A 27,068-nucleotide genomic window follows, 5' to 3' on the forward strand; every position below is an offset into this window, starting at 1 on the left:
TATGATGCAGGTTATATGCCAAGCCTGCTCCCTGGCACCAGGTGCCAGCAATGGTAGTGACTGACAGCCACTAATGCCATCACTGCTTTCCTCAGGCCTTAACATCCACCCACTGCAGGACCCTTGGGAAACCCTGTGCGTGGGTGGCAGGTAGGCATAGTGAGCCCTTTTGTAGCTGCACTGCCCCATCCTCACGGGTGTTGGCTCCTAGGCTGGTCTTGAACTAGAATCAGTTCTTTTCAAGCTCCTCCACCTTGTGCATCCTGCTGAGGTCTTGTAAGGTGTGTGTATGTGGGGGAGTTGGGGTGACATTAACTTCCACCCTGCTTCCCTGAGGTTTCCCAGCTTTCTTGTAGCTCAGAGAGGAGTGAGGTGGGTGCCAGGGAACAGCCTTGGGACCTTGAAGCACTCACTGGGTGCTTCCTCTTGGTAGCCATCTTTCCTGGAAGCCGCCTTGCCCCCATTCTTCCTGTGTATTGCAGGATATAGAGGAAAGCCAGCTGCCACCCTTCCCCCACCCTCCTGGCCTGCTCTGTCTGGCCAGTGTGTTCCTGTCCATGCGGAAGAGTTGGCAGGGGCTTTCTGGCATGATGATCAGGGTAGGAGCTGAATTTCAGTTCCTTGGGGGACCTCTAAGTGGTCAGGGAGTGTCATGTGCCTGTCCTGGGCCATGGCCTCCTTCCAGCTCTCTGCACCTTCTTCTTGCACTCGGGTGGAGTTGGGGGCTGAGACTTGTCTTGACCTGGAGTTCATTTCTTGTTCATCCTGCAACAGGAACAAATGGGGTGGTGGGTGGATAACAGGGTTATTTCGAGATCACAATGGTTAGAGCAGAAGGAAGAGGTAACCCCAGGCCTCACAGGTACCTACCTGTTCCTTTTTCTTATCATAGCAGAGTTTCAAAACTCAAATTGGCGCTTGGCTTGTCTCCCCGACCCTGTTCCACTTCTGCACTGGGTCCTAGTGGCTTCCTGGGCTAAGAGCTTGGCATGTGGTGCCCCCACTGTCCCCTGGGCCAGAGCTAATAGTGGTTTAACCTTTAGACAGGAGCTGACCCCGGGGTCCGGCTGAGTCCTGCAGAGGAAGCACACCAGCGACTTGAGAGGATCTTCACAGCTCCTGTAATGCCACCTCCCTGTGTACAGGGTTCCCAATCCCTGGCCCTTTCTTCCCAAAGCCGGTTGTTGGAGTGTGTGCGTGTGTGTGTGTGTGTGTGTGTGTGTGTGTGTGTGTTTGTGTGTGTGTACTCTCACAGTGGTTCTCTGGTTGAACAAAGGAAAGCTGAACTCTATGGAATATTGATACTCCAGACAGCCTAGTGCCATGTGACCACACAGAGGCCCTTCACAGCTGGGGACCCAGCTTCCTTCCCTAGCCCTGGTCTCCTGCTCTGAGGACTGACTTCTCATTGGTGTGAGGGCCTGGTGTATGACAAAGCAGGAGTCAGTTTTTCCGCATTTTGTCCAGTGTCTAGACCCATGTGAATATTAACCCTTCTTATTTCTAACAAGCAGTGTCCAAGGCTTGCCCGGCTCCCATTTCTACCAGAAAGGCTTTGGAGGTCTTTAAGTAACCAGAATGTAGTGTAAAAGTCAAGTCTGTCTCAAGGGTTGGGCAGTTAACGGGTAGCTAGGGTTGGAGCTGGCCGGAATGATACCTCTGCTCGCAATGTGGTCACTGTGCCTGCCCAGGTGTGAAACATGGTGCAGTGGGAGCTTGAAGAATGTGACTTAGATTTAGGCTGTCAGTTCCCTTGTGCTAGCTCTGAAATGTAGCCCCTGGCATGGGGAGCGACACCTCTGGGCTTGTGTTTAGAGAGGCAGACAGCATTCTCTTGGTGTCTGGTATCCATAGGGAAACTGCCACCCTGGGGGAGGGAAAAGGCAGGAGAATGGAGGTGGGAGGTAGGCCTTGGGTGTTGTGAGGTGACCTAGCCTACCAGGGGTGTGGGAGAGCAAGACTAATCCAGTGTAGACTGAATAGCCAGTCCAGGACAGACTGGCTAGAAAGAGTGTCAGATGTCAGATGCCTGTGTGCCACAGGAATGACCCACAAGAGCCTGCCTTCTATAGGGTCTGATGATAACAAGAACCTCTCCTGTCGAGGTCTGGCCTCTCTTGCCTAACCAGCAGCCCAATCCTGGGCAAGTGCTCTTGACTCCCACTCTGTATAAGGAACAGAGTGCTGGCTCTGATGCCCAGGGGTGTCTTTTGGAGGGGATGTGCAGTGGTCTCTACCTGTCTTCACCTTTTTCTCTTTCTCTCTTTGCTTGCTGCTGGTAGCTGGACCCTGTGGCCGCCTCTCCTGCCCACAGCCAGGTAGGGTGCTCCTGCCCCACCCAGGAGCCCTCTGCTTTCTCCAGTGACAACCCACCACCCCCACCCTACACCTGGGCTGGCGTCTGTGCTCGGGCCTCCTGCTGGAGTGTAAGGCCTCGTTCCCTCTAGGTTCCCACTTTATATTGGGGTACCCAGGGGAGCTGAGATGGTGCAGGTGTGGCCCTTGGGGAACTTCATGGCCCCAGCTTTGCCTCTCAGCCACTGGAGCCCAGATGTTGCCACCCTGATCACTCTCTGGAGGAAAGCACTAGAAAGACCTTTCTTCCTCCCTTAGCCCCAGCCTGAAGATGAGACAGACGGTCTCTGTCTCCACCTCCTGGTCAGTGTGAGAAACTTGTTCTCAGACAGGCCATGACCCTTTGATGTCACCAGAACACAAGTTTCACTTGGTTCACACGTGATTTGGAAAAGACAAAACACTGGTGATTTAGTTTTTGCGAGTCTCTCTCTCTAACCCCGGCTCTTCTAGGACTTTTTATATAGACCAGGCTGGCCTTGAACTCAGAGCCTGCGTCTGTTTCCTGAGTGCCGGGATCAAAGGCCTGCACCAATACTTCTTGTTCAATCCTTTAAATATTAAAAGATTAAAAGCCCAGCATTTAAAATTTTTCTCACTTAGACAAACCAAGCATTGACAGCTTTGTTATGATCAACCTATTGATCTCCCTCCTTTTCAATCTAAGAAACGTGATAAAGATCACACAATATTTCTGCCTTCATGTTTCTTGCCATCTTCTGATCCCTCACCCAGGGTTAAGTGTCATAGGATGGGGTCTGTGCCTCAGTTTGGGGTCTCATGAGAAAGGGACACACCTAGGGTGAGAATCTGCATGTTGCCATCTGGGGAGAGTGTTGGAGTCAGTGTTAAGCCTGAGGGCGTCTGCTTCTGGGGTGGCCAGCCTCCCCCAAGGTGCCATGACATTGCTGACGTTTTGCAGCCATTGTATCAAGGTCCCTTTTTGGTCCCAGTTCCTCTGGTGCCACTGTTCCCTAGTTCAGGTGTTCTTATTAGAGGGTGTCAGATCTGATAGCCCCACATCTCTGCTATGAATGCCTGTTTTGATCAGTGATCTCTGACCTCTGTTATCAATGTCTATTTTGATCTCTGACCTCTGGGGCTTCCCAGTCCTTTCACTCCTACTTCTGTGCTCCCTGTCTTTGACCAGTCAGCTCTGTCTCGTGCCCATGCCACCCTGTGACCGCATGTGACACTAATATGCCCACTAGGCTTGTGCAGCTACAACCTTCCAAGTCCACAAAGGGGACTTGGAGGAGAAGGGCACTATGTCCTTGCCAACATAGAGCGTCTTCAGGTGAGAGCCCAGGGCCTCTATTGTTCCCTAATGCAGAATCCATCTCGGGAGAAGAGCCCTTTCTTTTGGCATAAAAGAACCCATGACTGGGGCCAGAGTTCAGGGCTGAGTCAGGATGCAGATCTCATAGGCTCCCAGGGAGGAAGGAAAGAGGCAGCTGGAGATGGAGCCCGGTGACTCGCTTCCCTGGTATCTGTTCTCCCCTGGCCACAGTGAACCCTCAAAGTTACAGTCCCTGGTCTCACTGTCTTTGTTCTCAGCGCTCCTGGCTTCCTACCCTCCTTTCCTAACCCCTCTCACACTCCCGTGTCCTGTGTCTCCTGCCTGACTTTTCCACTTGCCCATTGGCTCAACTTGAAGCCCTTTCCTCCCTTGTCTCCTCATTCTTGCTGTCCTTGTCTCTTACCTTTTAAAGCAATGTCTTTTGTCCCTCCCTTCCCTCTGACAGGCCAAGACAGAAGAGCAGATTGCCGCTGAAGAGGCCTGGTATGAGACGGAGAAGGTGTGGCTGGTCCATAGAGATGGATTCTCCTTAGGTGAGTCTTTGAACATGGGCTACAGATGGTGAGACTTGAGTCAGAACTGGCATGAGGGAATGCCTCTGCTTCTGGTAAGGCCTGGTCGGCAGCAAGGAGAGGCTGGTGAGCCAGTGGGGAAGAAAGCAGGACGGACAAGAAGGCCTAAGTAGAGTAGTAGAACCTCCCAGGCCCAAGTCCAACTACCCCTGCTCTGCAGCCAGCCAGCTCAAGTCGGAGGAGCTCAGCCTACCCGAGGGGAAGGTGCGCGTGAAGCTAGACCACGATGGAGCCATCCTGGATGTGGATGAAGATGACGTAGAGAAGGTTGGAAGGAGCTTCTGGCAAGGGAGGTCACAGGGAGGGCAGGCCTGTCCCCTGCGTTGGAGATGAGATCGGTGTCTTCACTGTCTGTCTTCCCAGGCTAACGCTCCCTCATGTGACCGACTAGAAGATCTGGCCTCCTTGGTGTACCTCAACGAGTCTAGCGTCCTGCATACACTGCGCCAGCGCTATGGGGCCAGCCTGCTACACACCTATGCCGGCCCTAGCCTGCTTGTCCTTAGCCCCCGAGGGGCTCCTGCTGTGTATTCAGAGAAGGTGTGCCTTCCTCTGGACCCACCCACCCACCTGCCTCATCCTACCTTTTCTGGTTCTCTACTCTTCCTCTTTATATCCACTGAGTTCATAGTTGACCCCGGTAGAGGAGTCAAAGGGTAGGGCCAGAGGGATATCCTGCAGTCTTATAGAGTTACAGACTCTATTTCCATGCATGGCCTGGCCCTCAAAATACCTGGGCATCTCTAGAGCGACATTACGGAAACATGTAAGCCCTAGAGAAGAGCAGGTGGGTCCGGCCGTAAGAGCCTCTTCCTTCCCTCTATGCCTCTCCTGTTCTAGGTGATGCACATGTTCAAGGGGTGTCGGCGGGAGGACATGGCACCCCACATCTATGCTGTAGCCCAGACTGCATATAGGGCCATGTTGATGAGTCGTCAGGACCAGTCCATCGTCCTTCTGGGCAGTAGTGGCAGTGGCAAGACCACCAGCTCTCAGCATCTGGTGCAGTATCTGGCTACCATTGCCGGCACCAGCGGGAACAAGGTGTTCTCAGGTGAGGCAGGCAGCAGGGAAAACAGACAAGAGAAGTGGGGGCGGGGGGGGGGGAGAACAATCCACCAAGATGCTGCCTCTTTCCCCCTGGGTTCCTTATCCCTGAATAACTCCTCAACCCCAATCCCTGGGCAGCTGTTTCTGGGGCATTCTGGAGCCCATGCCTTGGGGATAAGCTGTTCTTGGTTTTCCTGATGTCCCCTGGGTCTGTGCTCTGCAGTGGAGAAGTGGCAGGCTCTGGCCACCCTCCTGGAAGCCTTTGGGAACAGCCCTACCATCATGAACGGCAGTGCCACCCGCTTCTCCCAGATCCTCTCCCTGGACTTTGACCAAGCTGGCCAGGTGGCTTCAGCCTCCGTCCAGGTAAGGGGCACTGCCAAGGCCTCGAAAGCAAAGATGGAGCCCTGGGTCTTACTCTCCAGCGCCTCATTGACTTGGGATTCTGATAATGAAATGAATCTCATGACACAGGCAGTGTTGGCCTAGACTGTCCCCATTCTGCCCCCCCAAGTCTCCTGTCCGACTCTTTTTCCCCTCTCCACTGTATTGCTGGGAACCCCAACCTGCTCTGCCCACTCTCTGAGACCCAGGGCCTTGGGACTTCTGTAGGCGAGAGCCCACACTTGATGATAGCGTAAGGCCCAGGCACACTGACTTTTCTCTTCACACTGAATGAAATTTCTTTTTCAAAATCTATGTCTATTTGTTTACTCGTGTGTGTGTGTGTGTGTGTGTGTGTGTGTGTGTGTGTGTGTGTGTGTGTGTGCGCGCGCACACCGGCATGCCACAGCATGGAGGTCAGAGGGCAGCTTGCTGGAGTCAGTTATTTGCTCCCATCATGTGAGTCCCGGGGATTGAACCCAGGTTGTTAGACTTGGTGGTAAGCATTTTTGTCTGCTAAGCCATCTTGCCATCCCCCAAATGATCTGCCATAAGTGTCCATCACCCCAGGAAGGCTGGTTCTTGGGTACTGGGCATGGTAGCAGCCACCACCCCCCATTCCAGGAGCCGGGGACTTTCTTCTTTCGCATGGCTCTGGTTTCTACCTTTGCTGAACTTAGAGAGGTGAAGTGGTTGGTGGGTGAGCTCCTGGGAATAGGATGCCCTGCTGGCTGTCTGGGCTTGGAGGATTGTGGGTAGCAGGAATGTGACCCTTCTTCACTTCTGCTGTGCCATAGACCATGCTCCTGGAGAAGCTGCGTGTGGCCCGACGCCCAGCCAGCGAGGCCACTTTCAATGTCTTCTACTACTTGCTGGCCTGTGGGGACAGCACCCTCAGGTGAGATGCGATGGGTCTTGAATGGGGCTGTGGACTCCAGCCCACTGACTAAGATTGTGAACCTGGCCAGCTTCTGCCTCCTGTGTCTGTCTGTGTCCATTACCTGCTGCGTGCGGCTCCATGCTGGGCCCTAGGGATGCTGAGATTATAGAGACGCAGGTCTTGCCATTGAGGAACTACTTGGTCTGAAATCTTGGGGTCATGCCGTGTGAAGGGGACACAACTGGCACTTTGGTGTCCGGTTGTCTCCAGGTCTGGGGAGGAAGCTCACCAGGATGTAGGTGGTAAGTAGCTTGCCTGCAGTTGTGCAGTGCTGTAAGCTGAGTGGCCTGAGAGCCAAGCCTTCTTCAGTGCCCTCCAGCTGGCCCTCAGCGGCTCATTGGATAACCTCCACCATGTTCTCCCATTTATGCCTTCAGACTGGCTCCCTGCTCCAGGCCAAGCAGGTGGCTCCAGGAACCCTCTTCAGCTCCCTTTACAGCAAAGGCACAAATGTGTCCTTCACGCAGGCTCCCTGCTCCTCTCCAGGGCTCTGACTATACCCTTTCTTCTAGGGAGGTTGGTGTCCTGCTGAGGAATCCAATCCAGTTAGGAAATGTGGCAGATCTGACTGGATGACTGGGGTGATGGGCAGACAGAACAGTCTGAAAGCTGTGATTAGCTGTCATCTCTGAGAGGGATATGGCCTTGGCCTGGGGACCAAGCCTCATGCTGATGCCTCATTTGTACCCCTAGGACAGAGCTCCACCTGAACCACTTGGCAGAGAACAATGTGTTTGGAATTGTGCCATTGTCCAAGGTGAGAGCCTGCCTCCGGGACCGAGTTGGTGACTCTGTGGCTAGAAGCCTCCATTGGCAGGTGGTTCCTCAGGGGTGGTTCTAGCCTGGCCCTGCCTTCCCAGAGGGTACAGTGGTGTGGGGAATGCTGAAAGGGAAGCCCTCTGAGGTCCAGAGCCAGCACTGCTCTCTACCTCCAGCCTGAGGAGAAGCAGAGGGCTGCTCAGCAGTTCAGTAAGCTACAGACGGCCATGAAGGTGCTGGCCATCTCCCCTGAGGAACAGAAGGCCTGCTGGCTCATCCTGGCTTCCATCTACCACTTGGGGGCTGCTGGAGCTACCAAAGGTAATGGGCATCCTGTCCTGTTACCCAGAATGCCTTGGAGACCCCTACCCATTTGTGTTATTTGTTCTTGTCCCACACGTTGTGTCTTAACATTCAGCTATCACCAGACAACCTTCCCCCACCCCCTTGCATAGTCCTACCTGTAACCTGTCTCAGTACTCCACATCACAGCGGGCTAGGAAGCCTCTCTGCCCATGATTGCCCGAGGCTTGGCCTTAGCTGTCAAGACTGAGAGTGAGGAGCGAGCGGGTGGGTGGCTCGGTTGTAGGGTTGAGGGATGAGGGATGGTACTCCCTCAGTGCGGCGAGTGACTCTCCTTCTCATTCCCTTCCTGATAGAGCCCCTTGAGGAGCAAGCCGGTAACTAACCTTGGCATACCTTGGGGTATAGGGACCTGCTTGACTGTCTTGGTGCTTCTCTGGGCTTCTGGGAATTGGGTTCATTCTCATGGCATGGAGAACTGGTCTGAGGAGAAGCCTTATTTAAGGATAGAAGAAGAGCCGGAGAGCTGTGGGACCTCTGAGAGCCCCCCCCCCCCCATGTCAATTTTCCATCCAGAACCTGGGGCTTCCTGAGGCCAGTTTCTCCCTCTTTCAATGCACCGGGTTGGTAGTTGCTGCTCTTTCTCCTGCATGTCAGGGTGGTGGTCACTAGGGGGCAGCAGGCACCTGGTGATGGATGGACTCAGCACTTGGGATGGATCCATGCTTGTGGATGGCTGGGGTACAATCCGAATTGGAAGACCGTTCTCTCCTCTTCACCCCCTTTTCCTCCTGCTGTGCACAAGGGGATGCTGGCTCTAGACAGCACGTGTGGCTTTTGCTCTCTCTGTCTTCTTGGAGCTGCTTAGCAGGAGCTGGGAAGCATTGGCAGCTGTGGGTGGGTGCATGCAGGGACAAGTGTCCGGGTGTCTGGTCTCTGTGAGACCAGCTTCAGACTCTTAGGCGGAAGGGTGTGAGGGCGTTATGCCTTGAGAGAAGTGCTTGTACTCTGAGGAGTCAGGCCCAGGTTTCCTCAGACCCTCTGCAGTTGTGACTGCTGTGGAGTGTTGAGTAGTGTCGTTCTTTCCTTACTCTGTGTGTGTGTGTGTGTGTGTGTGTGTGTGTGTGTGTGTGTGTGTGTGTGTGCGCGCGCGCGCGCGCGCGCGGCACAGTGGGACATCTGTGGGTCTCTGTCAGTGGGATGGCATCCACAAACACATCCCTTTGAAACTGTGCACTTTTGTATCTCAGAGCCAAATAAGATCGTGTTTTCTTGCCTGCTCATCTTCATAAACCCCTGCCTCCCACAGCCCCTCCCGAGGGCCTGGCGGGCTCAGCTGATGACTGTTTGCTAACACACTGTTTTTCTTTGCATGCTGCATGCTGGTCCTTTGCCTTACAGAAGCTGCTGAAGGTAAAAACCTTGTTTCTTGTTAGCTTTCCCTAATTGCTGTGATTAGACACATGTTGGCTCCAGCGTAGCCGTCTGTGTGGGCCGTTCCCTTTCCCCTGCGGCTCTGTTGCTTCTCCACTGTTGAGCCATTAAGGTGTCTATGGTCTCCCTTAGGGAAGGGGTGTGGGGAAGGATCTTAAAAGTATCCAGGGAAAGGACAGGTGCACTTGCTTTCTTTCGCTAAACCCCCACAGGCTGGCGTGGTTCCAGTGCTCCTGCTGGGTGGGCCTCATCCTCTGAAACGGCCCTCACCCAACTCAAGCCGGAGAAAAGGGATTTTTGAAACTGATTTGTGCGCCCTCTAGTGGCAGCGCGTGGTGTTAGTGCTTCTTTTAGGATCTGCTCTTTCCACCCTTAAAGGACTCTGGAAGAGCTGACAGTTGCTGGTGGTTCTGTTCCCATGCCAAGCTCACATCAGAGTTGTCTTTTGCCTCTGGAAGATGTCAACTCCCCCATCCTATGGGGTGAGGGTGCCAAAAGTCTCAGCGGTCTTCAGTTGTCCTAAGGAAAACGTAAGGTGCTAGATCTTTTTTTTTCTTTCCTACCCCACAGGTGGACGTAAGCAATTTGCCCGTCATGAATGGGCCCAGAAGGCCGCATACCTGCTAGGCTGCAGCTTGGAAGAGCTGTCCTCAGCGATCTTCAAGCACCAGCTCAAAGGCGGCACCCTGCAACGGTCTACCTCCTTCCGTCAGGGCCCTGAGGAGAGCGGCCTGGGAGAGGGTACAGGTGCCAGGGCCCCTTAGCTGAGAAGGGGGATTGGGAGGCCTTGCCTGGGACTTGTTGCCATCTGGGAATGGGCAGGTCTAATAGAGCGAGTAGATGCTTGCAGTGGGACAGCCCCAGGACTCTGTGCTGGCTGTGTGGGCAGAGAGCATGGCTGTGCAGGTCTGGTGGCCCCAGGACTGGAGCTACATGTGTTCCTCTGGTCCCCTAGGCACCAAGCTGAGTGCTCTGGAGTGCTTAGAGGGTATGGCGTCTGGCCTCTACAGCGAGCTCTTTACTCTCCTCATCTCCCTGGTAAACAGGTAAGTGCCAAGTGGAACCCAGAGGCTCCCCACTTTCTCCTTCAGTAAAAGTAGGTTTGGTGTTTCTGTGGTGGCTTGGGCAAGGCTGTCCTCCACCAACAGAGGACTGGCTAGCCCTCTAAGCCAGGGTCACTGGGTACTGGGCAGGGGAAGGGGCTGGCCACATGCAGGGCAGAGAAGTGGGGCTCACTGTGTGGTAGTGGCCCATCCAGCTCTGACCCAGGCTCTTCCCACTAAGGGCTCTCAAGTCCAGCCAGCACTCACTGTGTTCCATGATGATTGTGGATACACCAGGCTTCCAGAACCCTGAATGGGGTGGCTCAGCCCGTGGCGCCTCCTTCGAGGAGCTGTGCCACAACTATGCCCAGGACAGGTTGCAGAAGCTGTTCCATGAGCGCACCTTCCTCCAGGAGTTGGAAAGGTACAAGGAGGTAGGAAGCTGCCACCGGGGCCCTGCTGGAACCCTACTCCTCCCCTCCCTTTGCACGCGTGCATCGCCGACTCCCAGCTCTCCATCCCACCTCGTTTCTGCCCTCCCTGTTTTATGGGTGGAGAATCATCTTGGCCCTCAGCTGTGTGTCCTTTCTTTGTGACTAATCTGTGCTCTAGGAAGCTGAAGGCATATTCGGAATCCTGAGAGGTCTTCTTGGAGCCTCTTTATGCCCCCTTTTCACAGTGCAGTTTCTGCCTCAGAGTGGGCCTGGGTGCCTCTTCTCCCAGATCCCTGCCCCAGATCCCTTAGACTCTAAGACTTGTGTGGTCGCTCATTATTGAAACCCTCTGAAGAGCTCTCTGGGATGAGGTGAGAGCTGAGACTTCTTCCTCCTGTGGAAAATGGTATTTGTCTTGGATAAGAGAAGACCCCAGAGGGAGGGACATGCCTTTGTCTGCATGGTTCTAAGGATGATTGGATGAAATGGAGAGAGGGCTTATTCTACATTGCCTAATCAACTGGTGCACGTAACAGCCGAGTATGACTGCAGTTTAGTCTGAAAAGAGATAGTGGGAATCTTAGCTGTCAAAAGATCCTGAGTATTACTATCTTGAGGGACAATGAGTTGTTTGTCCTTTGGGACAGTTTAGTGGGGCTTCTGCATGGAGATGAGGCCTTGCATTTGCTGACCCTCGAGGCCCCACCCGCCTGCCTCTGTAGGTTTCGTGGTCCCTTATGCACTATTGTTGTACCTTCTCTCCTAGGACAACATCGAACTGGCGTTTGATGACTTGGAGCCAGTCACAGATGACTCAGTGGCTGCTGTGGACCAGGCCTCCCACCAGTCCCTGGTAGGAATTGTTAAGGAAGCATAGGCTAGCCCAACTCTTTCTACTCGCTTACCTCTGGTAGATCCCTCCCAACTGAGCTGCTGCCGGGGCTGCCGCTGTGGCCTGAGAAGGATCACACCCATATAGTATGTACCACACAACTACACTCAGTCTGCCTGTGAGGGTGCACACTCTCCTGCCTAGCAGAGTGGGGAACCAAAGTCCAGAGTCCCAGCCAAACAAGAAAATGTCCCTCTTCTCTTGCTACCTGAGGCTCAGACCTTGTCCTAAGCCTGGCCGAGCCTTCAGTGTACTTGCCACAAGCCCTGATGTCTGCTGCTGTCGGTTGGAGGTGTGGGGGTGAGACTCCAAATCAAGAGGCTATGATCATTCCTTTCATGGCCAGGGAAGACAGATGAGTCTCCCAGGGCCTTCCCGGAAGCAGCAGCACCCTCAAACAGGGAAACAGTGTAGGGACAAAGGTGTGTATATGAGTCTTCACTCCACAGCCTTGGGGACAAGCTGCCACCTTGTCTTGGATATCTTGTTGCCCAGGGCACTGACTGCCTAATGAGAAGCTGGCATTTGGTAGTTGTCTTCCTTTCCAGAATTTGCAGCCTGTCCGTGTTTTGGAGAGTGATGTTTTTGCTGGGCAGCAGAGCTCTTGATCTGCTCTGGCTCTCCCTGTCTGCCCTGCAGTGGGCCCTGCTGGGCTAGCACAGGCGTGGGAACAAATGCCTAGAGCGCAGGGAGGCTCTCCAGGGAAGATGGGAGTTTCTGTTCCTAACACCTGGGCTCCTGTGGCGGCCTCCCTGGAGAGCCTTCACCATCTTCAGAGAGGAGGTTGTCCTGGCGTCTCCTGAACAGCAGGGGGCAGACGTGTGTTAGGCTGTAAATCAGGCATCCTCTCCTTGAGGCCTCTGCTGTTTGATGGTTCTGGGGAAGGGTCTCCAGTGCCACGTACCGTACCACGTCACTCCTTCTTGCTATTCATATCCAGCTTCTGGTCCTTCTTCCATATTCACCACCCACTGGTCCATGGCCTTCTGGGAGTCAGACGTGACTCCCTTCTATGGGGAAAAGATATAGGCAGTAGATCAGAGAGACCAATTTTCTTATTTTTTCTTTCTGCCAGACCCTAAAAGCCAAGCAAGAATGGGGTGTGGGCAGTTCTTCCTGCCTAAGGAAGACAAGGGGGATACACAGAGACACAGAAAAGGCACCTTCAGGCCAGATATGGCCACAGGCCTGGTTTACTTGATTTCCATGGGGTATTAGAAATAAGATTTCCAGCCTCTCTTGAAAAACTAGAGGCTTAGAGGCCAGGCAAGTAGCTCATTTAGTGAAGCTCTTGCTGTAGGTTCGAAAATCGGAATTCACCCACGAGACAGACAGGAGATTCCCAGAGAAGCTGGCTGGCTAGACTAGTCAAATTGACAAGTTCAAGCAAAAAACCCTATCTCAACATATAAGGTGGAGACAAGCTGAGGAAGGAAGATACCTGGCATTAACCTCTCCTCCACATGCATGTGCACACATGAGAGAGAGAGTGGGAGAGAAAGGATGAGAGAGGGGGGGAGGGAGAGAGAAAAGAGAGAATGAGAAAGAGGGAGAATGAGAGAGGGGGAGAGAATGAGAGAGAAAATGAGAGAGGGATGGAAAGAGAATAAGAGAGGGGGAGAAAGGAGAGAGGATGAGAGAGAGGGGGAATGAGAGAGGGAGGAAAAGAGAATGAGAGAGGGAGAGAGAAGAGAGAGGAAGAATGAGAGAGAAAGAGAAAGAGAGACTGTTCGCCAACACCTACTACAGGTCCTTCCAGGACAGTAGTCTGCTTGAATGGCCGTCATTCCCTTCAGTCAGGGACACATCTAAAGAGTCACCTGCCTCAGGGGTTTAGTCCTTGTGTTTGTGGCCAGCAGTGATCTGGGCACTCTCTGGACTCTCCCCACGGGGACTGATGTTAACCCCACAGCCATCATTTCTGAAGAGCCTTCTTTGAAGCTGGGTGTGGTGGCACATGCCTTTAATCCCAACACTCTGGAGGCAGAGTCACATCCATCTCTGTGTATTTGAAGCCACCCTGGTCCACCTAGTTAGGCCCTATTTCAAAATAAATAAGCAGAGAAAAGCCTCTTTTGAGCTTTGCACAGACTTACAGACGTGGTCGCAATGAATCCACAACGGAGTGAGAGTAGTGTGGAGGCTGACCTTGCTCCCATGCCCTCTGAGGGATAAGGCTTGAGGAGAAGCTCTAAGTATGGATACACATCAGAAGAAGCTTCAGTCTTGGGTACCTTTGGACCCCAAGTCCCAACAGTCTTTTGTGGTGAATTCTTAGCATTCTTTCTCAGCTCTTTCCCCGCCTATGCCCATCTCATCCACAAGGTGTCAGCAGTGAGCAACCAGAGCCACACCATTCAAATTCAAGCACCTGTGACTATAGCTGTTAATAGTGTGTGGTTGGGAGGGGATGGCTCCTTTTGCACAGCGCCACACAGCTAAGCTGGATCTCTTCCCTTGTCCATAGGTTCGCTCACTGGCCCATGCCGATGAGGCAAGAGGACTACTGTGGCTCCTAGAAGAGGAGGCTCTGGTGCCAGGTGCGACTGAGGATACCCTCCTGGACCGTCTTTTCTCCTATTATGGCCCCCAGGAAGGTGACAAAAAAGGTAGGCGGTGCCTGGAGGACAGCCCTTCCGATTTGGAAAAGCCGATTTGGAAAAGCCGGGCAGACTTTCGCCCTGTGTGTCAGTGTCTGGGTCCTGACAGTCAGAACTTTGCTTCACGAACCCTCAGGTCAGAGTCCTCTTCTGCGCAGTAGCAAACCACGGCACTTTCTCCTGGGCCACAGCCATGGTACCAACTGGGTGGAGTACAATGTGACCGGCTGGCTGAACTACACCAAGCAGAACCCAGCCACCCAGAATGCACCCCGGCTCCTGCAGGACTCCCAGAAGTAAGGCCATCTCATACCCTGACTCTACAACTGTTCTCTGAGTTCCCTTCCTCTGGTGATATGTCAGAGTCCCACCACTAGCAAGGCAGATAAGCCTCTGGTCTGAAAGACAGCAGTCAAGGTCACAGGGGCTTGAGCACACAGGAATAGATAGCCTACAGAAATAAGCGATGGGAGACTTGGTTAGAAGTGCCCAGAATTGGGGTTGGAGATTTAGCTCAGTGGTAGAGTGCTTGCCTAGCAAGCGCAAGGCCCTGGGTTCGGTTCTCAGCTCCGAAAAAAAGAAAAGGAAAAAAAAAAAAAAAAAGAAGTGCCCAGAAGTGCCCAGAATTGTCAATGTGGACCGCTCCCTCACTCTTCAGGGAAAGCAGAAACAACACAGTCAGCAAACTCTGTGGCACACACCTACAGCCTCAGCACTCAGACATTAGTAGCAGGGGTGTCAGAAGTTCAAGGTCATCCTTGGCTACATTTTTAGAAGACTTTATTTTTTTTTAATTATGCGTATATGAGGGGAGGAGAGGGGTACATGTATGCAGTGCCCATAGAGGCCAGAAGAGGGCATCAGATTCCCATGGAGTGAGAGTCACACAGACGCTACCACTAGCTGCGGGTCCTCTGCAAGAGCAGTCAGCACTTCGAACTGCTAATCTATCTTTTCAGACCTCAACAAAATTCAGAAATGAAAAAATTGTTTTAGAACCCAGAAATTGATGGGTGGTGGTAGCGGAACATTCCTTTAAGTCTAGCACTCTGGAGGCAGAGGCAGGTGGATCTCTGTGAGTTTGAGGCCAGCCAGGTCTATAGATCACTCTGTAGTTCCAGACAGCCAAGGCTGCACAGAGAAACTCTGTTTTGAAAAACAAAACAAACCTAAAACCTAAAACAAACAAAAAGGGCAGTTAAAAGCCCAGAAATCGGGCTGGAGAGATGGCTCAGTGGTTAAGAGCACTGACTGCTCTTCCAGAGGACCTGAGTTCAAATCCCAGCAACCACATGGTGGCTCACAACCATCTGATCCCCTCTTCTGGTGTGTCTGAAGACAGCCACAGTGTACTCATGTATATACATAATAAATAAATCTTTAAAAAAATCATTAAAATGTCATAATGAAATCCATTAAAAAAAAACTAAAAAGCAGAAATCATGTAAGCCCCACCATTCATTCAAGTCATAGACTGTTAATTTTTTCCTCTGTAGACAGGAAGTTGTCTGTCTATATATCCCTGCCCTACGCAAGGGAGGTAATGCACAGAGGTGAAATGCATAGCATTAGAAATGTCTCCCCCTGGTGAGGAGGAGCGGATTGCTCCCACTGTCCAAGCCCCTGCATGGCCTCTGTCTATCTCAGGTTTTTGCTTCTTCTGGTTTTGTTGTAGGATATGGGGCATACGTGTGTGTGTGTGTGTGTGTGTGTGTGTGTGTATTGTGTATGTGGTGTGTGTGTATTGTGTGTGGTGTGTGTGTTATGTGTGGTGTGTGTGTAGTATGTGTGTATTATGTGTGGTGTGCGTGTGCGTGTACTTTTGTGCTTGTGTGTGTGTGTGTATTATGTGTGATGTATGTGTAGTGTGGTGTGTGCTCACTTGTGTGCTTGTGTGTGTGTGTATTTTATGTGTGGTGTGTGTGTATTGTGTGTGTTTGTGTGTGTGTGTGTTGTATGTGTAGTGTATGTGTGTAGTGTGTGTGTTTGTGTGTGTATTTGTGTGTGTTGTGCATGTTGTGTATTGTGTGTGTTTGTGTGTGTGTGTATTGTGCATGTTGTGTATTGTATGTGTATGTATGTTGTGTGTGCGTTTGTGTGTGTGTGTGTATTTGTGTGTGTTGTGCGTGTTGTGTATTGTGTGTGTTTGTGTGTGTGTGTATTGTGCGTGTTGTGTATTGTGTGTGTATGTGTGTTGTGTGTGCATTTGTGTGTGTGTGTGTGTGTGTGTGTGTATTGTGTATGTGGTGTGTGTGTATTGTGTGTGGTGTGTGTGTTATGTGTGGTGTGTGTGTAGGGGACTCCTAAGGAGCTGGAGTAAGAGGGACTGCAGCCACTGTTTCCCCGCATTGTAACTCCTTTCTGGGCTTGCCTCCTCCAGAAAGATCATCAGCAACCTGTTTCTGGGCCGGGCAGGCAGTGCCACAGTGCTCTCGGGCTCAATTGCAGGCCTGGAAGGTGGCTCCCAGCTGGCCTTGCGCCGGGCAACTAGCATGAGGAAAACCTTTACCACTGGCATGGCAGCTGTCAAGAAGAAGTCACTGTGCATACAGATCAAGCTGCAAGTGGTAAGTGTCCAGCAAGGTCCCAGCTCCCTTACTTCTGGCAGTTGGGGCACTCAACATGCTCATGGCATTGGTGCCCACTCAGATCCACTTGCTTTGATCACTGCTCATGGGGTTGCTAGGACTGGCCAGCCGGGCCTGAGGAGGGCAGAGATGCCGGGGCTTACCAATGTCCTAGCAGGTGGTGGACCAGTTGCTCTCAGATGAGGAGTAGAGGTACCAGACAGCAGAGCACTGAAGGTGGCCCCTTCCCCTTTGGCAGGATGCCCTCATCGATACCATCAAGAGGTCCAAGATGCATTTCGTGCACTGCTTCCTTCCTGTGGCCGAGGGCTGGCCTGGGGAGCCCCGATCTGCTTCTTCTCGCCGAGTTAGTAGCAGCAGTGAGCTGGACCTGCCTCCGGGAGACCCCTGCGAGGCTGGGCTGCTACAACTGGATGTGTCCCTGCTCCGTGCCCAGCTTCGGGGATCCCGCCTGCTTGATGCAATACGCATGTACCGCCAAGGTGAGACATCTTCACTCCCAACCGAGCCCTGGAGCTCTTTCCCAGAGCTTAGCCCCATCCTGCCCTGCTGCTGTTCTGTCTAGGGACTGGCTGGAGGTCTCCTTCCTTCTGAAGGTTCATTCTTTTGACTATTCCCAGACCAACCTGTTGCTTTATTACTTTCTACTGTGAGACTCTTTCCTCCTCCTCTTCCTTGCTCATTCTAGTTACAACACACACACACATGCATACATACACCACATGCACATGCACACACACATGTACACTCCGTCCCAAATGCCCTATCATTTGCTCTCTCAGCTCCTCTTGGCTACCATCCCTGGTGTGGGCCGGTGAGCTCTGCCCGTAGCAGCAGATAAGAAGACTCAGTGCCCTTTCAGCTCCATCTGCCCAAGGGGAAACAGGTGCTAAATCTCTTGGAAGTACATAATATTCCCAAGAAAGGTCAAAAAGACCCTTTTAATGGACCCAGCTCCAGAGGGGACGAGGACGGTGGTAGTAGCAGTTGCCATCCGTACAGTATTTATGGCTCGCCAGGTGTTCCTCCCAGCTCTTTCACACAATAATTCACAGCAGCCTCCTGAAGCAGTCACTATTATCGTCCCTAAGTCAGGAGGTAAGACTCAGAGAGGCTAAGGAGTGTGCCTAGGGTCACCCAGGGGCAGAGCTGGATTCCAGCCAGGCCAGTTGGCTTGTCCAGCCTCTTGCAGAAAAATTAAGAATTGCCAGGTTTCTGCTCTTTTTCCTCCCCAGCACCTAGAAGCTCAGGCTGGGCCCCACCCACGCACAGACAGGTCCCTCGAGGTATCCCCACGAGCACCCTCATTTTTCCTCAGCAGTGAAAGCCAGGAAACAGGATTCCTACCCTGTTCTAAATAAATCATCGATCTGTCCCCACGTCTTGATATGGAGTTGGTGTTTATTATTTCAAAACCAGATTGTTACCGCTCTGAACCAAAATCAATGTGCTTTACTCAAACAAGCAGATCGATGAGGCCAACGGCAGCGGCTTCCCCCTCCCCCAGCCCCCAGCCACCATCGATAGCACTGATGATTAATTAAGATGCCAGGCGTCCAGACCTGCTATCCTGGCCCATCAATTTAATTGCAATTCAGATACAATCAATAGCTCACTTTGTCTCGGCCCCTCGGCGGCCCCCGCCTCCTGTTTCAATTACCAGGCACATGCATCAGCCTCATCTCCCAGTTGGAGGGTTTCCCAGAGCTGGCTGGCCAGAGCAAGCCCCCAGCTGGCTGTCAGCAGCCCAGGTGTGAACTCCACTCCTGCCTCCAGCAGCAGCCTTGGTGACCTTGGGCAAGCCAGTGGCTCCAATCTCAGGCCTCAGTTTCCTTGGCTGAGAGCTGAAGCAGATTCTTTCTGGCTTGAAACTCTGTAATCTGGAGTGTACCTTTTGGCCCTCTTCTGTGGGCCTGGGGCAATCGGTATGACTGGAGTCTATTCCTGCCAGCCTCTATCCTGAGTCAGGAGCCCTCTTACCCTTCGCTTGACCTCAAGCCCAGATGCTCTGTAGGGGAAGAGAACTTCAGGGTTTTTTGGTTCTTGTTTTTGTCATTTAGCTTTAAACTCAAGGTCAAGGTGGGGCAGCCCTCCCATAATCCTGCTTCAGGAGACAAGAGACCAGGAAGTCCCATTTTACTGAGCGTCTACATGCTAAGTTGTGCTTACTACATGTTTTCTGACTTGGTCTCTGTGACTGCCATGTGGAATAAGGTCCAGGGCCCTATTTAAAGGTGAAGATGGACCTGGAGTGTGACTTCAACTCTTGATAGAGAAGGGAGCCACTACGCAGGAAGCCCTCTCAATGAAGATCATGGAGGACAGCTGATTTGGGGATGGCTGGGAGGTCTGGATGCTTTCTACCCTTCCAAGTTCAGGACTCTAATAATATAGAGACCGAGTGAATCCTTGCAGCCTTAATAAGAAAAAGCAATAGGACATCAGATTGTAGTTGAAAAACTGTGGGGCTAGCCTGGAAATCCATACCCAACTCCTTACAACCGTGTGACTTTGACCGAGAGAGGCAGACAGAATGTATATTAGATATTTATATATTTGCGGTGTTGGGAATGAAACCTGGGGTACATCCATGCTTTACCCTGAGCTAAAGCCTTCATATCCTGTTGTAGACTCAAGGGTCTGTGCTTTCTAGGCCTTCCCTGTCTCCAACAACCACAACCACCACCATCCCAGCCGCCCTTCACCCCCCTGACCTACCTGCCCAATCAAGCTGGGCATGGAGGATCTGACTCTGGTTCTTTCTCCAGGTTACCCAGACCACATGGTGTTTTCTGAGTTCCGTAGGCGCTTTGATGTCCTGGCCCCACACCTGACCAAGAAACATGGGCGTAACTACATCATGGTGGATGAGAAGCGGGTAGGTTTGGGTCTCCAGGATCTTTGCCCTCCTCACTCATGCAAAGCCCTCTGCCCATCTTTCCTGACACTGCAGGCCAGTTCCTGCTCAAGGTTACCGAGTTCCAGCCAACCATGGCTAGGACAGACACAACACTGAGGCAGCGTGAAGTCAGCTCAGAGCATGGGCTGCAGGGATTGGAGAGGAGCCACTGTTGTTGAAGGCCAAAGATTTGCGTGTCTGTGTCTTAGGAAGCCAGACAGTCAGACTGAGTCAACATGCCAGAGCCTCCCAACTAGACGACTGGATTTGTGTTTTGGGTATCCTACTGATGGCACCTAGGTCCCTTGGCCTCGGCTTCCATTCCTGAAGCAAGAATCTGACGAGGGTTGGGCGAGCCTCCTTCTTAGGAGGAGGCTGAGATGGCAAGTCTCCTCTAGTGCCAGGGCACATGGGTCTGCAAGCCTCTTTCAATCCAGAACTGCAGAAGGAGCGTCTTCACCACTTTACACTGCCACCTTGCCCTCCAGAGACAACTCAGGCAGCCAACAGGCTCCTCCGCCTTGTGCTTCCAACTTGACTCTCAGCACCTCAGTCCTCAGGAGGCCTCCCTGAGGGGAAGGAGAGTCATGGCATGGCCTGGTCTGTCCCTGCACATTCCACCCGTGCCCTGACTCACAGACACACACTCATGGAAGCCTCAAAGATGTCTGTAGTCTTGGGGCTGTCAGGGTCCTGCCTCACCTCTCACAGGTCCTGACTTCATCCTAGCTCCCCTCTCATGACTACAGACTGTACCTGTCTCCCTGGAAATGCTGTCCTTCCCAGACCGTCCTTTCTACATGAACTTCTCTGATCACAGCATCCTACTTGTAGGTGTCCCCTGCAAGGTGACATCAGCAAGACCTTTCCAGTCTGGACCAAATCTATTCTCTGATCCATCGCTATTTTTAAAACATTATTAGCCAGGCAGTGGTGGTGCGTGTGTTTAATCCCAGCAGGCAGAGGCAGAGGCAGGTGGATCTCTGAGTTCAGGACCAGCCTGGTCTGGTTTACATAGTGAATTTCAGGACTGTGTAGCTAGGACTACACAGAGAAACCCTGTTCCCAAAAAAAAAAAAAAAAAAAAAAAATTACTTCATTTTCTGCTCAGCCGTGACACCGTGCCTAACCTACCTGACACTTAGCTTCCATCACCTTCAATCCTCCTGAGCTCCCATAGCTCTTCCTCATCCCTACTCTGAAGGGCCAGCCCTCGGGTGGCTGTGCTCCTCATGTTAGACTCCCAAGGGCCAGGGAAAGAAACGATGCAACTCTGTAGACTTAAATCCCTGCAGGTCTGTGGGCTTCACCTTCAGGTGGGCCCTTGGCACGGCCCAGTGAGGCTTCTGTGTGTCCTTCCTTACACGTCTTTAGCACCAAGCTTCTGCCTGCCCCACCGTTCACCACCTTTCTCCTCACATCTTGCCCCAGGTCGCCTTCCCAGTCTTCTTCCCAGCAGACCACCTTGACTCTGAAATCAAGGGTCCAGCTTCTTCTACGTCTTTATGCCTCTCTTCGTCTTCCTCCTCCTTCCCACCCCCCATCCTGCCTCACGTTTTCGTGCAGTTCTTTCCTCTGTGGCCGAGAACCCGCTCCATCAGGGATAACCGTTTATGCTTGACCTTCAACCTCTCCTAGCTCTTTTGTCTATTAGAGCGGTTCCAGAGATGTGGCCACGGATACAGCCTCTACCTGGAGGAGGCCCCGTGGCCAGCTCCTGAGCCGACTGTCTCAGCTCCCTGAGGCCGTCCAGACTCCTCCCCGAGCTCCTCCGCTGCGGTCCGGTCCGTTCAGCTGCCTCAGCTGCCTGTTCTCCGCCCTGGGGTTCTGGGGCTGCACTCCCCCAGAGTTACCTCGTTACCTCCATGTTGCCAGAGCCACTGGACACTTTTCTATTCTCTGTTCCTTGAATTAAAAAAAAACCGATTAATTTATTTTTATGTCTTTAAGTGTTTTGCCGACATGTATGTGTACAACTTGCATGCTTGTGCCCATGGGGGCCAGAAGAGGGCATCAGAGCCCCTGGAACTGGAGTTACAGATAGTTGTGAGCCACCATGTGGGCACTGTGGTTGGAACCCGGGTTCTCTAGAAAAGTAACCAGTGCTCTTAACCGCTGAGCCACCTCTTCAGTCCCTTAAAAAAATAGATATATTTATTGTGTGTACAGCATTCTGTGTATGAATGCTCTACTTGCAGGTACGCCTGCAGGCCAGAAGAGGGCACCAGATCTCACTATTGACAGTTAGGGGCCACCCTGCTGGGATTTGAACTCAGGACCTCTGGAAGAGCTGCCAGTGCTCTTAACCTCTGAGCCATCTCTCCAGCCCCCTCCCCCCAATTTTTTTTTTTTTTTGAGACACGGTTTCATATGCAGTCTTGAGTCTCCTGAAAATCACTAGGTAGACCAGGCTACCCTAGAACTCACAGAGATCCATCTGCCTCCAGCTCCCAAGTGCTGGGAGTAAAAGTGTGTGCCACTCCCTGGCTGTTCCTTGAGTTCTTGACTTTCCTGACAAGAGGCTCTGTTCTTCTGAAATGTTTCCTGCTCGCCTTCTTTGCTGCCATGTCTAGTGCCTGCTCTAAGAGCTCACTCCCTCTGGAGGTTTCTGCTTCCACTCTCCACTTTTAGTAAAGATCTCACTCCCCAGTACGCCATCCGTGGCTCTGTGGTCTCTCCTGCCCCCTTTTCCTGGACAGCCTTGTGCACGCCCATCACTTCTCTCAGCACATAACTATTGATGATCTTGGACCAGTGCCTCAGCTGGACTGCTCTCCTGCACTCCAGGCGTACACAGCTATCTCACTGCCTTCTGGAATCCTCTTACCCCACACTGGGCACGCTCAGACCTCTCATTCTCCTGCCTCTCAAACCTGTTCTTCTTCATATATCCCATGCCTTTGTGAGTGACCTCTTCAACCCTGACTCTGTCCCTTCCTGAGAGAACCAAGTGAGTAGCACTTAAATCCCCACCCCCTCACTCTTGCAACACATTCTTTCTCATCTTGAGACCCCCGGCCTTTGCTCAGGTAGGCAGCACTGTCCCAAATGCCCCTTTCTATCCGGTAGTTAGAGTCTCAGGTTGTACTCCTCTCCCCACTTCTGACTAGTTTCCACGCCTTTTGTTTTGATGTACTTCACTTGTCTTCCTCTCACTTGTCTTGCTCTCCAGCCTCACAATTCAATTTGTTCCTCTTCTAGTCACCTCTGGTCCCCAGAGTGGGCATAGTAGCGGCATCATAGAAACCTACCTAAGGGGCTCGTGGAAGAAATGATGGGCTTTCTAGCAGGGACCAAAGGGTGGGGGTGTGGGGTGGGGGGTAAGTCCATGGAGATGGCGGCAGCCTGTGCAGGCCTAATGGCAACGTTTCTCTCCTCAGGCTGTGGAGGAGCTGCTGGAGTCCCTAGACCTGGAAAAGAGCAGCTGCTGCATGGGCCTGAGTCGGGTAAGTTGCCCACAGGTGGGCAGCCAGGTGTTTGCTCCCTAGTGGCCCCAGGCAGATGGCTGGGCCTCCTTTCTGTTCTGCTGTGTTGTCAGACCTTGACATCTCCCTGTGTCCCTTCTGAGTCCTGTTCCCAGCTCCCCATTGGCTACTCAGAAACTACCTTTTCTTCAGCCAGAAGCCAGGGTGTAGATGTTCCAGCTTCAGCAAACCACTTTCTTGCCAAGATAGCTAACTGATTCAGGACTGAGGCCTCTGTTGGCACATGGCTCTGAACTCGGCCTGTGGCCCATCTGGAGAGCGGGGAACAGAAGGGCTGGATTTGAAGGGAGGGGGCTGGGAGACTTGAGGTAATAGGAAGACTGTTCCAGAATGTTGCAAGGGTCTATCAGAGCAAGCAAGGCCATGGTGAGCTGGGCCACCATCTGCCCACAGGACAGATTCCTCACCTCAGTGGAATGTGTAGCATAAATAGCAGGTGCCCCTGACCTCGGCTCACACTAAAGGGCCAGCTGAGCAGTCTTCCTACAGGCAGGCAGGAAGCCATGCCCACATCTCCCCTGGCTAGAAGGCTTGGATAGGAGGAGTTTGTGAATGTGCTCTGGGGACTGGTGTGGAGCAAGGGCAGGGCAGCAGAGAGAGAGTCACTGATGCAGTGTTCTTCTGTCAGCAGAGAGGAAAGGGTCTCTGGTCACAGGGCCTCTTGTGTCTTCTTATCTCAGTGCCTGCTGTCCTTGGCTCTCTCTCTTCTGTTGAATCTTCACAGTCCTTTCTGCCCTGTTTGTTGCCTTCTAGCCCTGTTTTTCCTTTCTCTTCATATTCAGTGTTTGTTCCCACCCCCCACCATGTACACACACACACACACACACACACACACACACACACAGGGGATGCGGCACAGAGAGACACACATACACATTCACACACATCACACATTCACATATACATAATTCATACACACACAGAGACATCTAACATACACAGAGAGACAGATATACAGACATACACATACTCATACACACAGATACACACACAAATACACATCCACAGACAGGCAGACAGACAAACAGACACACACACACACACACACACACACACACGCACACACACCTTTTCTGAAACTCAGAGACTGCCAGCTGGGCTGCCTGCAATCAAAACCATTCCTTGGGCTACTCAGTGCCTCTCAGGTTAGCTCACACCCAGGTTTTTCTGTGAGCTCCTCCCCCTCTAGCCGGCTGGACCGCTGCAGGCTGGTACTGGGAGTGGCACTCCTCCAAGGCAGTTCCCAGTTTCCCAGACACATCTCAGGCAGGAACAGGCCTGTACAGGTTGCTCTTCTTCTGGCTACATCTTAGACCCTCAGCTGTCCTGAGTCCTTCCAGGCACCAAGCTGAGGCAGGTGAGCCACAGGGGCTACTGGTACTCAAGGGAAGGGGGCAAGACTGGCTGTTTGCTTTGGGACAGGAAGCTTTAGCTGCACTTAGCACTGGCCGGTGAGCAAGGGCTGGTGTCTGTCATCATGCTTCAGTGGAGGCCACTGGTCCCTGAAAGGTCAGGCCAAGGCTCTGGGAGTCTGGGCATCTCCTGATGATGTAAAATCTGCATTAATGGAATCTGAAAGAAGGAGATGGTGAGAGTCTTACCCTAATTCTTTTTCTCTGTGTAAATGTGCATTCATGCATATGTGCTTATAGTGGGTGCTATTGAATAGAGGCTGGGTTGAATCTGGTGTCTTTCTCCCTGGTTCCCCACTGTATTTATTATTGTTATCAACATTATGTTTATTTATTTATTTAGAGAGAGTTGGAGGGTGGATGGGCACTCTTGTGTCAGAGAACAGCTTGTAGAAGTTTGCTCTCCTTTCTACTATGTGGACACTGTGGATCTAACTCAGTTCACTCAGCCCTGTCAGTCTTAAGTTTGTTGAAACAGGGTCTCTTACTGAGTTGGGAATTCACTGACTAGCTAGACAGGACAGCCAGCACACTCCAGGACTGTCCTCTCCCTGTGCCCTACCCTTTCCCCAGGACTAGGGTTACAGACAAATGTTACCATACCTGACTCTGATTTGGGTGCTGGGTTTGCTTTTATAACAGGCATATAACAGGGTGAGCCATCTCTTCAACCCCCCTCAAAAAGGACCCTTAACTCCACAAATGCTGAAGGGACTTGAGGCTTGTGTCTCTAGCCTTTAGAACATTATTTCTCAATGTGTTTCTGAACCATTTTGGCTCTCGGTATCCACCCTCCTTTTCCCTGTTCGCTAACCATCATGTTTGCTTGGCCTAGGAGCAAACTGGCTATCCTAACCCTTAGAGGCTCCCATATCTATCACTGGAGACTGAGGTATGAGTCAGACCTAAGACACATGGGAGTCCCACTTTGCCAGTTTGTAGGATTTGGGACAGAAGCACAAGAACAGAGCTGGTCTTAGAGGATGAGACTTCTGTGAGGTTACCAGATGCTACATTCAATCCAGGTTTAGGCTCTCTCCCTACTTCTTCCCTGAAGGGGACTCTGGGACCTCCCCTGCAAGGACTTTATATTACCTGTGCTCTTCTTGATTTCCCGACCAGCCAAAGGGAATTCTCTTTTTCTCTCCCCCACCCCGTCTTTAAAGATGTATTGCTTATATGTGCACATATGCATGTGCATGTATGCCATGTGTATGAAGGTCCACACAGGCCAGAAGAGGGCATCAGATCCCCTGGAACTAGAGTTAAAAAGTAATTGTGAGCCACCAGAGATGGGTGCTTCGAACCAAAGTCAAGTCCTCCTGGAGAGGAGGTAGTTCTCTTAACTGCTGAGCCACCTCTCCAGCCTGCCTTTCTTTTTAAAGATAAATTACATTTACTCATCATATCATTTATTTACTTGTTTGTTTATGGATGTGTGCGTGCCACAGTTCATATGCGGTCATCAGGATAACTTGAGATAGTTCTCTCCTTCCACTCCATGGGTCTTGGATCAAACTCAGGTTATGAGGCCCTCAGAGGGAGACTTCTTGTGCTCTGTCCCAGGTGAGGGTGGGTGTATACTTAGTGCCTTGTCAAGGATGCCAGAGTCCCCATCCCCCTGCTCCACTTCTCTGATAAGGCCAGTGCTCAGGGCAGCAAAGAGTGAGAGGAACAGCGCCCAGCATGTTCCCTACACATCTGTCTTCCGGGCCCCCAAACCTGTATGGCAGGTCCCTTGCTTGGGCCCATTCACACCCACCTCACCAGCGCCTTGATGAGAGTGTGAAACCTGGGGGTAGGGGTGGGGCACCGACATGAAAGAGGAGGTGGCTGGAATGAAGCTGAGCAGGAGGGGGATGGGCAGGAGCCCCACCTCCACTCTGGTCTTCCCCCCACATGCAGATCTTAGACCTTCCTCTCACACCCAGACACACCGTCTCACGTCTCACTCTTCACCTGATGCCAGGTGGCTAGAGCAGTGCTTGGGCCCTGTAGCCTGCCATGCCACCCAGCACAGTGACAGGATCACAGAGAGAGCTGAAGGGCCTCCCCTTCTTGTTTGACCGGTGAGGGCTTCCTGTTCCTCTGCCTGGCATCTTCTCTGTGTGCCACAGTCATTTCTTTGAAGTTAGCCTTCCACCTGGGCCTGGCCCTTCCCCCGCTGCCCTGCTGTAGCACCTCCCCTCCTCTCTTGGGCAAGTGGATTTTCAGGCTGTTCTCGAACCAGGGTCCACGCTCCCTAGGCTGCTGGCTCCCTACGCCAGCTGCCTGTCCCCCTGGCACCTCTTCTCATCTCTTTGCTGCCCCAGCCTAGTCTCCAGCTTTTACCAGACTGCTTCCCCGACAGGTATTCTTCCGGGCAGGCACGTTGGCACGGCTGGAAGAGCAACGAGACGAGGAAACCAGCAGACACCTGACCCTGTTCCAGGCAGCCTGCAGGGGCTACCTTGCCCGCCAGCACTTCAAGAAGAGAAAGGTGCTGCTCTAGGGGCGCCCCAGCATAGATGGCACACAGAGTACCTGCGGGAGGGCATGCAGGATACGTGCCAGGGAGGCCAAGCAGTTATCATCGTCTGAGAAGGAGGCGGGAACCTCCCAAGAGCACCATGCCTGGG

General features: G+C 52.4%; 1 protein-coding gene across 31 annotated transcripts in view; it reads left to right on the forward strand.

Moving 5' to 3' along the window:
- Myo18a (myosin XVIIIa) overlaps positions 1-27,068 on the forward strand; it is a 101,241-nt gene that overhangs the window by 49,753 nt on the left and 24,420 nt on the right. For 3 of the 31 annotated variants that reach the window (XM_063269371.1, XM_039086335.2, XM_039086340.2), the window contains 22 exons: positions 2,283-2,318; positions 4,101-4,188; positions 4,388-4,494; positions 4,591-4,767; positions 5,068-5,281; positions 5,501-5,643; positions 6,459-6,559; positions 7,295-7,358; positions 7,537-7,681; positions 8,020-8,040; positions 9,065-9,076; positions 9,668-9,844; positions 10,053-10,143; positions 10,382-10,574; positions 11,341-11,427; positions 13,934-14,075; positions 14,203-14,362; positions 16,447-16,633; positions 16,893-17,136; positions 19,423-19,532; positions 22,934-22,999; positions 26,801-26,929. In XM_063269371.1, the coding sequence (XP_063125441.1) occupies positions 2,283-2,318; positions 4,101-4,188; positions 4,388-4,494; positions 4,591-4,767; positions 5,068-5,281; positions 5,501-5,643; positions 6,459-6,559; positions 7,295-7,358; positions 7,537-7,681; positions 8,020-8,040; positions 9,065-9,076; positions 9,668-9,844; positions 10,053-10,143; positions 10,382-10,574; positions 11,341-11,427; positions 13,934-14,075; positions 14,203-14,362; positions 16,447-16,633; positions 16,893-17,136; positions 19,423-19,532; positions 22,934-22,999; positions 26,801-26,929 (2,694 nt within the window). Of the gene's footprint in view, positions 1-1,043; positions 1,122-2,282; positions 2,427-4,100; positions 4,189-4,387; positions 4,495-4,590; positions 4,768-5,067; positions 5,282-5,500; positions 5,644-6,458; positions 6,560-7,294; positions 7,359-7,536; positions 7,682-8,019; positions 8,041-9,064; positions 9,077-9,667; positions 9,845-10,052; positions 10,144-10,381; positions 10,575-11,340; positions 11,428-13,933; positions 14,076-14,202; positions 14,363-16,446; positions 16,634-16,892; positions 17,137-19,422; positions 19,533-22,933; positions 23,000-23,069; positions 24,396-26,800; positions 26,930-27,068 lie in introns of those variants that run through there. The other 28 variants (XM_063269376.1, XM_063269361.1, NM_001172137.3 and 25 more) reach the window with 22 other exon arrangements.

This window comes from Rattus norvegicus, chromosome 10 (assembly GCF_036323735.1).
Source record: "Rattus norvegicus strain BN/NHsdMcwi chromosome 10, GRCr8, whole genome shotgun sequence".
NCBI classification, from domain to species: Eukaryota; Metazoa; Chordata; class Mammalia; order Rodentia; family Muridae; genus Rattus; species Rattus norvegicus.